The sequence below is a fragment of the Bos indicus genome, chromosome 13 (assembly GCF_029378745.1).
Source record: "Bos indicus isolate NIAB-ARS_2022 breed Sahiwal x Tharparkar chromosome 13, NIAB-ARS_B.indTharparkar_mat_pri_1.0, whole genome shotgun sequence".
Classification (NCBI taxonomy): domain Eukaryota; kingdom Metazoa; phylum Chordata; class Mammalia; order Artiodactyla; family Bovidae; genus Bos; species Bos indicus.
The window spans coordinates 51,410,222-51,422,620 of NC_091772.1; the positions used below are offsets into that span (position 1 = coordinate 51,410,222).

The 12,399-nt window shown below is 44.9% G+C and overlaps 1 protein-coding gene across 2 annotated transcripts; it reads right to left on the reverse strand.

Moving 5' to 3' along the window:
* Nucleotides 1-7,934: 7,934 nt before the first annotated feature.
* AP5S1 (adaptor related protein complex 5 subunit sigma 1) lies at nt 7,935-12,326 on the reverse strand. Of its 2 annotated transcripts, none has more exons than XM_019971917.2 (3): nt 12,215-12,326; nt 10,341-10,517; nt 7,935-9,031 (listed from the first exon to the last, which is right to left on the reverse strand). In XM_019971917.2, the coding sequence occupies exons 2-3, from the start codon at nt 10,511-10,513 to the stop codon at nt 8,602-8,604; spliced, it is 603 nt and encodes a 200-aa protein (XP_019827476.1). In that variant the 5' UTR covers nt 10,514-10,517; nt 12,215-12,326; the 3' UTR covers nt 7,935-8,601. The 2 variants fall into 2 exon arrangements, with proteins under 2 accessions (XP_019827476.1, XP_019827475.1); XM_019971916.2 differs by lacking the exon at nt 12,215-12,326 and adding an exon at nt 11,948-12,201.
* Nucleotides 12,327-12,399: the final 73 nt, after the last annotated feature.

Consider the following 12,399-nt stretch of genomic DNA (forward strand, 5'->3'; position numbering starts at 1 on the left):
ATAACCATCTGAAGGCACAGTTCCAAAGAATAGCAAGGAGAGATAAGAAAGCCTTCCTAAGTGAAAGTGAAAAGTGAAAGTGTTAGTCGCTCAGTCTGTCCAACTCTTTGGGACCCCCATGGACTGTAGCCTTCCAGGCTCCTCTGTCCATGGGATTCTCCAGATTAAGAATACTGGAGTGGATTGCCATTCCGTTCTCCAGGGGATCTTCCTGACCCAGGGATCGAACCCAGGTCTCCTGCATTGCACACAGATTCTTTACTACCTGAGCTACCAGGGAAGTCCTTAGTGAACATGCAAAGAAACAGAGGAAAACAATAGAATGGGAAAGACTAGAGATCTCTTCAAGAGAACGAGAGATACCAAGGGAAAATCTCATGCAAAGATGGGCACAATAAAGGACAGAAACAGTATAGACCTAACAGAAGCAGAAGATATTAACACGAGGTGGCAAGAATACATAGAAGAACTGCACAAAAAAAGATCTTAATAACCCAGATAACCACAATGGTGTGATCACTCACCTAGAGCCAGACATTCTGGAATGCGAAGTCAAGTGGGCCTTAGGAAACATCACTACGAACAAAGCTAGTGGAGGTGATGGAATTCCAGCTGAGCTATTTCAAATCCTAATAGATGATGCTGTTAAAAGTGCTGCACTCAATATGCCAGCAAATGTGGAAAACTCAGCAGTGGCCACTGGACTGGAAAAGGTCAGTTTTCATTCCAATCCCAAAGAAAGAAGATGCCAAAGAATGTTCACACTACCGCATAACTGCACTCATTTCACATGCTGGTGAAGTAATGCTCAAAATTTTCCAAGTGAGGCTTCAAAAGTACATGAACCGAGAACGTCCAGATGTTCAAGCTGGATTTAGAAAAGGCAGAGAAACCAGCGATCAAACTGCCAACATCCACTGGATCACAGAAAAAGGAAGAGAATTCCAGAAAAACATCTACTTCTGCTCCACTGACTATGCTAAAGCCTTTGACTGTGTGGATCATAACAAACCGTGGAAAATTCTTAAGAGATGGGAATACCAGACCACCCTACTTGCCTCCTAAGATACCTGTATGCAGGTCAAGCAGCAGTTAGAACCAGACATGGAACAATGGACTGGTTCAAAATTGGGAAAGGAGTACGTCAAGCAATTGGTATTGGAATACTAAGGGACAGACCAGTTCCACAGGGGTGGAAGACCTGGAACCACCCAGAAGGCAGAGATCTGAGTCAAGTGTGTGAGCCTCATGAACTTCATAGTCTCCAGGCTCTCTCCTAGGTTAAGCTAAACTGAGTCCATTGAGGCCATTGTGATATAGTTTCTGCCTCACTGAAATATGAGATTCATCTTCAGGAAGTACACTTTCTTTTTTGTGCTTTCTGGGATCTTGCATGTTAATAGGATTATGGAGAAAAATGATAGTTATGCATGATAGGCAAAGGAGAGCCAAGTAGTGCCTTACTGGAATGCCTGAAAGGAACAAAAACAATGAAATACAGTAACCATTTAAAAATATAATTTAGGAAAATGTTTCTGAAATAATAAAGGATCTCAATCTACATTTGAAAAAAATCACAACAATGTTTACATTAAAAGACATATTCTATAGATAAACATGTGTCCTCTCCCTCTTGAACCTCCCTCCCCATCCCACCCTTCTAGGTTGTCACAGAGCAGAGGCTTTGGGTTCCCTGATTCATGCTGATGTATACTAGAAACCATCCCAATACTGTAAAGTAATTATCCTCCAATTAAAAATAAAATACAATTTGAAAATTTAAAAAAATATTACAAATACAGTAAAAAGAAAAAAAAATACTAGAAAACAAAGAATCCTTGAGGCACTCAGCAAAAAGAACAAGTATAAAGGCTCCAAAAAAATTGCTTTTGAACATACAAGAATTCAGGAATAGTGTTCTTAAGAAGTCATACAGAAATAGGGAATCAGAGGAAAGAAAAAAAAATTTTTTTAAAGCTGTAGATTTTCTAGAAAATATCAACAGTGAAAACACCAAATGTTCTGACATTTGTGAGAGGGAAGCATCAGTGAGAGGAAAATTCATAACTTAAAAACTAATACCAATTTTTTTGGGGGGGGGCTGTGCTGTGCAGCATGTGGGACCCTAGTTCTGCAACCAGGGATCGAACCCACACCCCCTACAGCAGAAGCACAGAGTCTTAACAACTGGACTACCCGGGAAGTCCCCCTCTGCACTTTTTTTTAAACCTGAGCTATTTCACAGTAATTTTTAGCTTGTTAAATAAATGAACTACAATATACCCACACAATGTGTGTGTTATTCACTCAGTCATGTCTGGCTCTTTGCGACCCCACGCACTGTAGCCCACCAGGCTCCATGGGGATTCTCCAAGCAACAATACTGGAGTGGGTTGCCATGCCCTTCTCGAGGGATCCACACAATGGATAAAAATAATAATGTTACGTACTCCTCTAAAAACATCACTAGGATATACTGTTAAGGGAAACAAACAAGTGCATTATCCTATATACAGCAGGCAACCGACTGTGTAAGAAAACAGTGCAGGAAGTATTAAATCAAATAAAAACACATATTTGTACATATGTACATAACGTACATATTTGCTTATATTTATATAAAGAGAAATAGAAACATATGCAGGAAATCTAGAAGGCTACTATCCAACAAAGCAGAGAGTGAAACAAGGTAGATGAGGAGGCAGGACCAAGTTTTTCAGTAAAAATGTTTTTATCATTTTGATTTCTAAACCATGTTACCTAGTTAGAAAACAAAATTTAATTCTTTTAATATTTATTTATTTGGCTGCATCAGGTCTTGGTTACGGCATGCGGGATTTTCTTTTTTAGTTGAGGCATGTGGGATCTAGTTCCCTGACCAGGGATTGAACCAGGCCCCCTGCATTGGGAGTACAGAGTCTTAGCCACTGAACCACCAAGCAAATCCCACAGAATTTAATTTAAAAAAAAATTTTTTTTTAAATTCAAGGCTGGCCAAAATGGGTCCACTGAGCGACTTCCCCTCACTTTTCATTTTCACACCTTGGAGAAGGAAATGGCAACCCACTCCAGTACTCTTGCCTGGAGAATCCCAGGGACGAGGGAGCCTGGTGGGCTTCCATCTGGTGGGGTCGCACAGAGTCGGACACGACTGAAGGGACTTAGCAGCAGCAGCAGCAGTAGTCTGCCAAAAGTTTAGGAAAGAAAACACACCAATTTGTTAACATCTGCTCCTGAAGATGGAGAAGCAGAGGAAACACTTCCTAACTCATTCTATGAAACCAGCATTACCATAATACCACAACCTGACAAAAGCAGACAAGAAAACTACAGACCAATATCACTCATGAACATAGTAGACGCAAAACTCCTCAACAAAATATTAGTAAATAGAATCCAACAATGTATAAAGAATTATACACCATGAGCACGTGGGATTTATCCCAGGTATGCAAGGATGGCTCAACATTTGAAAATTAATTAACGGTATCACATCAACAGACTGAAAAATCACGTGATCATACCAACAGACAAGGGAAAAATATTTTACAAAATTCAACATCCATTCATGATAAAAACTCTCACCAAACTAGAAACAGAGGGGAACTTCCTCAATCTGATAAAGAACATCTACAAAAACCTACAAGAAACATCATACCTAATGGTGAGAAACCAGCTTTCCCACTAAGATCAGGAACAAGGCAAGGAATGCAATAAGATAAGAAAAGGAAATAAAAGCTAAGTAAATGGTGTGTTCTGAGTCGCTTCTGTCATGTCCGACTCTTTGCGACCTATGGACTATGGAATTTTCCCGGCAAGAGTACTAGAGTGGGTTGCCATGCCACCCGGGGAGCCCAAAGTAAACTGGGAAGGAAGAAATAAAACTGTATTTGTTAGCATTTGATGTGATTGTGTATGAAGAAAATCTGTTAAGAATCAACCAAAAAACTCTTGGAACTAATAAACAATCACAGCAAAGTTGTAACCATGGATAGAGGAGCCTTACAGGCTACAGTCTGTGGGGTCACAAAGAGTCGTACACAACTGAGCGACTAAGCACACACAAATGGAAAACAGTATGGAAGTTCCTCTAAACACTAAAAACAGCGTTACCATATGATCCAGCAATCCCACTCCTGGGTGTATATCCAGAGAAAACTTAGTTCGAAAAGAAACATGTACCCCTATGTTCACAGCAGCACTATTTACAACTGCCAAGACATGGAAGCAACCTCAATATCTACGAACAGATACATATAACTAACCGAATCACTTTGCTGTACACCAGAAACTAATGCAGCACTGTAAATCAACCTGATGGGAACCAACACCACAAGCCTCATCTAATACCCCAACTTCCTGCAGCTTCTCAGGTAATAGGGTCTTCAATAAATGAATAACTACCATTTACATTAATACCCCAAAATGAAATACTTAAGTAAAGTCTAACAAAATATGTACAAGATCTCCTTGAAGAAAACTATGATGACAGAATCCAAGAACTGGGACTTCCCTGGTAGTCCAGTTGCAATGCAGGGGATGTGGGTTCAATCCCTGACCAGGGAACTAAGATCCCACATGTCAGAGAGCAATTAAACCCATACACTGCAATTACTGAGCCCATTCAACACAACTAGAGAGCCTACACATCACAGCCGGAGTCCATGCACCAAAAAGAAAGATCCCTCATGATGAAACGAAGATCCTGTGTCCTGCAACAAAGATCTGACAGTCAAATAATAAGTAATTTTTAAAAAGAATCTAAGAAGTAAATAAGTAGCGAGATAGTCCCTATTCACAGATAAAAGACTCAATGCCGTCAAGATCTCAGTTCTTCCCAGCTTCATCCACATCTATTCAATGCAATCCCAATCAAAATCCTAGCAAGTCATCTTTCACCTTGCATAGCACCTAGCAGAGTGTCAGGTCCACGGTAGGCTCAATGAAAGTGAAGTAAGCGTAAGTTGTGGTGGAAAGCCAGCTCCGAAGTCCTGGGGCAAAAGTGGGAATATACAGAAAGTGCGCTGGACAAACTTGCATGATTAAGAAAACCCAAGTACTAACTGGACATCTTGAACAGAAACCAAGAACTCAGTGACCTTACAGATGTGTCTCACCTCTGTCATTCTCTGTATATTAGTTTCCTCTACCTGATGGGAACCAACACCACGAGCCTCACCTAATCCCAACTTCCCACAGTTTTTCGGAGAAGAGAGTCTCACTCTCATCCTCATGGTGTGGTCACTCACTTAAGAGCCAGACATCCTGGAGTGTGAAGTCAAGTGGGCCTTAGGAAGCATTACTATGAACAAAGCTAGTGGAGATGATGGAATTCCAGCTGAGCTATTTCAAATCCTAAAAAAAAAATGATGCTGTTAAAGTTCTGTATTCAATATGCCAGCAAACTTGGAAAACTCAGCAATGGCCATAGGACTGGAATAGGTTTTCATTACAATCCCAAAGAAGGGGAATGGCAAAGAATATTCAAACTACTGTACAACTGCACTCATTTCACATGCTAGCAAGGTAATGCTCAAAATCCTTCAAGCTAGGCTTCAACAGTACATGAACCTAGAACTTACAGATGTACAAGATGGATTTAGAAAAGGCAAAGGAACCAGAGATCAAATTGCCAACATCTGCTGGATCACAGAAAAAGCAAGAGAGTTCTAGAAAAACATCTACTTCTGCTTCATTGACTATGACTAAAGCCTTTGATTGTGTGGATCACAATAAACTGTAAAAAATTCTTAAAGATAAGAATACCAGACCACTTTACCTGCCTCCTGAGAAACCTGTATGCAGGTCAAGAAGCAACAGTTAGAACCCAACATAGAATAAAGGACTGGTTCAAAACTAGGAAAGGAGTAAGTTAAGGCTGTACTCTGTCACCTTGCTTATTTAACTTATATGCAGAGTACATTATGTGAAATGCCAGCCTGGATGAATCATAAGCTGGAATCAAGATTGCCAGCAGAAATATAAACTACCTCAGATATGCAGATGATAGCACCCTAATGGCACAAAGCGGAAAAGAACTAAAGAGCCTCTTGATGAAGGTGAAAGAGAAGAGTGGAAAAGCTGGCTTAAAACTCAACATGCTCACTCCTTGGAAGGAAAGCTATGACAAACCTAGACAACTATTAAAAAGCAGAGACATCACTTTGCCAACAAAGGTCCGTATGTTCAAAGCTATGGTTCTTCCAGTAGTCATGTACGGATGTGAGTTGGACCATAAAGAAGGATGAGCACTGAAAAATTGGTGCTTTCAAACTGTGGTGCTGGAGAAGACTCTTGAGAGTCCCTTGGACAGCAAGGATATCAAACCAGTCAGTCCTAAAGAAATCAACCCTGGATATTCATTGGAAGGACTGATGCTGAAGCTCCAATATTTTGGCTATGTGATGTGAAGAGCTGACTCATGGGAACAGATGCTAGTAAAGACTTAGGGCAGGAGAAGCGGCGACAGAGGATAAGATGGTTAGATAGCATCATCAACACAATGGAGATGAGTTTGAGCAAACTCCAGGAGACAGGGGAGGACAGAGAAGCCTGGCATGCTGCAGACCATGGATGACAAAGAGTCAGACATGACTTAGCAATTAAACAACAACTCATCCTCAAGTTCAGTTTGAAAAATAGGCAGAAAAGTTTCAGGCCAGCCAAGCTTGAGCCCTAAACCAAAGTTGAAGGGGCCTGTTTTTCTAAGAATACAGCCACTCCACCAGGACCACCAGCTTAGAGGAGAGGGGCAGGGGTGTCATAATGGGGGCCTCTGAGACATTTCCAATGGGATAGCTTGCCACAGATACATACCGGGATCCCTTTAGGGCTTCAAGGTCAGAACATAATTTGTGGCACCCTAGGGTGGAGAACACGGCCTTGTCCCAACAGTGACAGTGGTAGTGGAAGGCATGGCATGGCTGATGGCCTTGGCTGCACCTGGAAGGGCAAAACTCCAAGTGCTGCCTCCTAAATGAATATTGGTGGGTCCTTCCTGGGTGCCAAAGGGCAACTGACATTTGGTAAACATGAGACTGGGCCCACACGTGCAGACTGACTACGTCAGAGGAGCCCGTTCTGCCCATTTAAGAAAGCCATACCTCACAGGTCACAAGTAGATCATGAAAACACGTGTAACTGAGATTTTGCCCAATTGAACCATTTTATTTTGTAATAGGTGCTCATTAAGTTGAGAGATAATGTTCATACTCTTTTTAAAAAAATTATTTGACTGTGCCGGGTCTTAGCTGTGGCATGTGGGATCTAGTTCCCTGACCAAGGATTGAACCCTTAAGAGCACGGAGTCTTAAACACTGGACCACCAAGGAAGCCCTCAACTGAATCATTTTAAACCGTCACTAGGAACTGCTGAGTAAAGTCTCCCTTACAGGAGCTGGGTAGCCTGCCCCAGAACTTTTTGGGCCTGACCACAGGGTAGGCCCAATGGCTTTCTGTTGGTATAGAAAGAACCAGGGAATTTGCCCTGGGAGCCTCTCACAATCAAATGGAAGGGAATTCCAGGCAAACAACCACAGTCCTTCAACCCTTAGGTGAGGTCATTCAGAGGCAACTGTCGTGCACTGGGCCCCAGAAGCACTTGATGCACTAAGCCCCCTAACTACTCTTCTTAACACATAATCCACCTCCCCTTCCAGGGCTTTCTGTGATCACCTCCAACATAAACTGCTTGTACCTAATCCTGTCTCAGGCACTCCTCCTTAGGGATCCACACCAACTCACCACATTGTAGTAGAGGAAGCAAGTGCTACCATCCAAACGAGGCATATAAGGAGAGAGGGGATAAGAAGGACAAGAGGTGGAGACCTCCCAAGAAGCCTCCTGAGGACATACTTGACCATGAAGGCTCAGACACCCAACTCAGGGTAGTAGAGGAGCAGATGTGCATTAATGAAACTCACAGAAACAGAAGGTGAAATCACACATTCGGTGCTTTTAATTCAAAATGAAAACAACATCATCAGACCTCTAGCATCCACCTGACACCACCTTCTCTCCCCATAGACTGCTGGTGGGCATGGGCTGGGCTCAAAAGGAGTTATGGAACCTCTCTGCTGAACTACACTCACACCTCTGTGAACTGTGGTAGGGCTGGACACTGACAAACAAAATCCCTGATGATGGTACCTAAGTAGGTGCAAAGGCAGAGGCCAGCTCCCCAACTCTGGAAGTCTCAAGAGACCCCTTTTGCACTCCGATGACTATGGGTTTTGAAGAAGAAAGTGGGCTGAGTTCCAAGTAGCTCTTCCTTACTACCCCAGCACTAGGGACTGGTGGACTGGGGGCTGGCTGGCAGGGATGGGAAAAACGGGGCCAAGGACAAGCAGGGCTGGCCCAATGCGGAGGTCTGAATAAGCCACAAGGCAGCTCCAGGCACAGGATGTTCTGTGATTCCACCTCTCTACCCCCTCCCCAGACCCCTTTTCTGCCAGCTTGTCCCATCCATTTGTCCTGGGTGTGGCAGCACGCCAGAGCTGAGAGCAGGCTGGGAAGGAGGAGGCAGATGCCAAATTTTACCTGACTGTGTGTCCCTTTAACACCATCTCCTTGACCTTGTGAGGACTCCCATCCCAGTGTGGGTCAGTGGGACCAGGCAGCACTGAATTCTTTCTCTAGACCCTGGACAAACTGGTCATTGAGGAAGAGCAGCTGACCATGGGGCAGGAAGCGAGTGAGGATGCCCTCGATGCAGTCAGCCCTCAGCAGGAGGTTGGCACCTCCTGGGACTAGCAGTCGGAGGTGGTCAAGGAGAAGGCGAGCCAGCAATCGAAGTGTGCTCTCCACCAGCAGCAGGTTCTCGTGAGTATCCAGCACCAGGGCAAAGCCTATAGAGAGCACGCCTAGCCACACCACTGTCCGAGGCTCCTGGAAAGGGTCCCCTGGCGCCAGGCGGAAGGCCCCACATGGGGCCTCATGAAGGGCAACTGGGTCATCTGAGGACTGGGGCTGCAGGTCCACAGCATGCCGGCCACACGCCTGCTGCTGCAGCTGGTACATGGACTCCACCTGCCTATGGAAAATAGGTGTGTCACAGACTTGTCATCCTCAGGATCACCCCTGGAGCTAGGAGCTGCCATTATCCCCCTAACTAGATGTAGAGACTGAGACCTGGAAAGACCAAGTGCAGTGACCCTGCCCAGGGCCACAGTACAGAAAGCATGAGCCCAGATAGGAATTTAGGCTCCAGCCTCCAGGTTCCGAACCATTTCACTCTATGCAGCCAAGAGAAGGCAGGCACTGAACACAGCTCCTTGGACTGGGAAGGGGCATCAGGGGAAAAAGATCCCTCCCCTAACTGATTCACAGAGGCCTCCTCAACATCTCAACAAGAGATGAGAAGTGGAGTATAAGCTACATCCAACCCAGGATTTCTGTAAACTCTCCACCCTCACCCCATCCTGAAGCCTTCTCCAAATAGAAAAGAAAAACCTTCTACTTGGACATCCAGGCTTTTGAAATCACTCTCTGACCTCTCATGAAATCACCTTTCAATCTGGGCCATGTAAAGGCTGCTCTTAAAGACATGTTTGGTTTTCTGTGCCACATAAGGGGGAAGAGGCCCAGAGAACCAAAGAGGTAACAAGAGGCTGGCCCACGGTTGCCCCAGAGTGTTAACCTCCACCCAAAATGCAGAGGGGCCAGGAGACTCCGGCACCTGTTGGTTCAGTCTGGGTCTGGTAGGAAAAGGTCCCAGGCCAGCTACCCCATCTGGAACAGTGTTTCCCAACTATATACTCTCTGGATCCTAGGCTTTCAGGAGGCCTTTGGTGCCCATTCCCATAAACTACATTCTCTCTCCTCTTTAAGGATTCATAAAGCTTAAAGACACACTAAGGGCCCTGAAAAGTCCTGCATTCAAAGCATGTTTAATCTGTACTGTTTACACTCAAATCCCAACTCTTTCACTTTCTAGACTCTCTAGAGCTCATCTGTAATCTTCAAATTCCTTTAACTCACTATATACTCAACTGTAAGGTAGGAATAATATACCTACCTCAAAATACTGTTTCAAAGATAAAATGAGTTCATATACATGAAATACTCAGAACATAAAATGCTTACTATATACAGGCTAAATAATATTAACTACAAAAAAGTTATAGTAAATGCTAAATAACTATAATAAATAATCATGATAATAACATTATTTCTTTAACCCCTTTTCATGTAATACTTGTGAACAACCGGGAAGACTCTTTGAAAGCACTATTCTAAAAACTTTCTGCTTCTTAGTCCTCCTGTTTCTCTGTGCCGTTCCAGAAAACCTATCATAATCACTGACTAGGAAGCCTTGGGCCCGGGCTGGATGGTGTGGTTACCTGGCCACAGCCAAAATCTGCTCCTTTCGGAGAAGTCTGTCCCTCTCAGCACTGTGTGGTTGTGAGTCATTGGGTGAATTCTCGGCGCCAAAGAAGCAGGAGTAGAGCACTCGGCAAAGGCCCTCCTCAGCCTTTGCGGCCCGCAGGGTGTGGATGAGGAAGGCATGGACCATGGCTCTGGAATGATGATACAGAGAAGTCAGACACTTCAGTGAGATGAGTGTCTAACCCCAGCAGGAGAGGCAACCACAGAAAACGTCTGGCCTAGCTCCGTCTGGAGGGTGGTGTGGCTGGTCACTGGTCCTCCTTAGCCACCCAAGACACATGCCCAGCTCTGGCCAGCACCTCTGCCCACAACAGAGTCTAGTGCCTAAGATATCCTGGACAACCCCAAAGCCAAGTCTACAAACTGCTGGCCAGGAATTTTTTTTTTTTTTTTTTTGGTAGTAGGCATGAGGTTTATTGGTCATAGTATTTTTTTTTAATTTTATGAAATTAATTTTATTTTAATTTTATTTCATCTTAATTTTATAAAATTAAGAAAGTTTCATTTGAAATGTAATTTTATAAAGCATTTTCTCTCTCTCTTGTATTTTTAAAACTGTAAGTTATCAGAGTAAAGGGACACTGGGGAGATGCTCCAGACTGAAGAAGGCAAAAGACACAGGACAGAGGAATACAACCCTGGCAGAGAAATAGGTAGCTTCAAATTACAGCATTATTAGGATACCTGGAAGCATTTAAATATGCATTACAGGTTAAATAATCGTCTTGATCAATACTACCTGGTTTTGAATGTAGGGGAATGTCCTTGTTTTTAGAAAATACACACTTTAAGTACTTCTAAATACACAGGTGAAGGAGCATCATATCTGCAACAAACTGAATTGGAATATTACGTATACAGGACTTCTTTATAAAAAGTTTCTTTCAGTCTTGAAATTGGTAAGCCTGCTGCTGCTGCTAAGTCGCTTCAGTCGTGTCCGACTCTGTGCGCCCCATAGACGGCAGCCCACCAGGCTCCCCCGTCCCTAGGATTCTCCAGGCAAGAACACTGGAGTGGGTTGCCATTTCCTTCTCCAGTGCATGAAAGTGAAAAGTGAAAGTGAGGTCGCTCAGTTGTGTCCAACTCTTAGCGACCCCATGGACTGCAGCCCACCAGGCTCCTCCGTCCATGGGATTTTCCAGGCAAGAGTACTGGAGTGGGTTGCCATTGCCTTCTCCGTGAGATCAAGTCAAAACAAAGACCATGAAATAGAAATAATAATAATGTCTGACTGGCTAAGTGACCAGCCCGGGATTGAAAGGTAGCAGGGATCTGTGACTAAGGGTAAATAGATCGTCGGTTTAAACGAGTTAAAAATGAAGGTTCCAGAAGGCGTTTTAAAACCGGAGCCCGAAGACCTGAGCTGACCTCCCATGACCCTCTAGCCACGAGAAGATTACGTCATCAACCTTCGCCACGGGTCTCGCGCAACCCCGAGGCGCAGTGCATCTGGGGGGGCTGTAGTTGCTTGCCCCTAGCTAACCAACTGTGTGGGGTGGGGTGGGGCGGACTGAGTGTGCACCGCAACCCCGGGCCGCTGTCCTCAAGGCGTGGTACTCACCTTTCCTTTCGTGCCTGCAAACTTCTAATAACGGGCCAAGTCCCTCGGGTAAAGGGGCAAAATGGCGGCTGCGCGGCACCGGGGCGCCTGCGCACGTCAGTAGCGGGCGCACGTCAGTAGCGGGCGCGCGTCCGAGCGTGACATTCTCAGGGTGGGCGAGGTCTCATTTCCGGAGATGTGCTCCGAGGGCGGGGTGTGGGCGACTCGCATGGTCTGACAAAGACCCTTAGTCCCAAGTTCACTGTGCGGCCTATGCTGGTCACTCACCGACTGAGTATGCGAGGTTCCCACTGGTAGTCCTGCACCAGCCGAGTTCCAGGCCATTTTCCCCGGCGGCCGCGCGGGGGCGTAGCGACCCGGCTTGTGGCGCTTCCGGAAGAGGCAGGGTCTGAAGGTGCAGGGCGGGCGGATCTCAAACTGGCCCACTTGCGTGGGAACCCGGGTTGTGTGTG

Coding starts and splice junctions, on each gene's coding strand:
- AP5S1 (XM_019971917.2), bottom strand. CDS start 10,513: ATGGTCCATGCCTTCCTCATCCACACCCTGCGGGCCGCAAAGGCTGAG. Junction 9,032..10,340: donor CAGATTTTGGCTGTGGCCAG/GTAACCACACCA, acceptor TATTTTCCATAG/GCAGGTGGAGTCCATGTACC.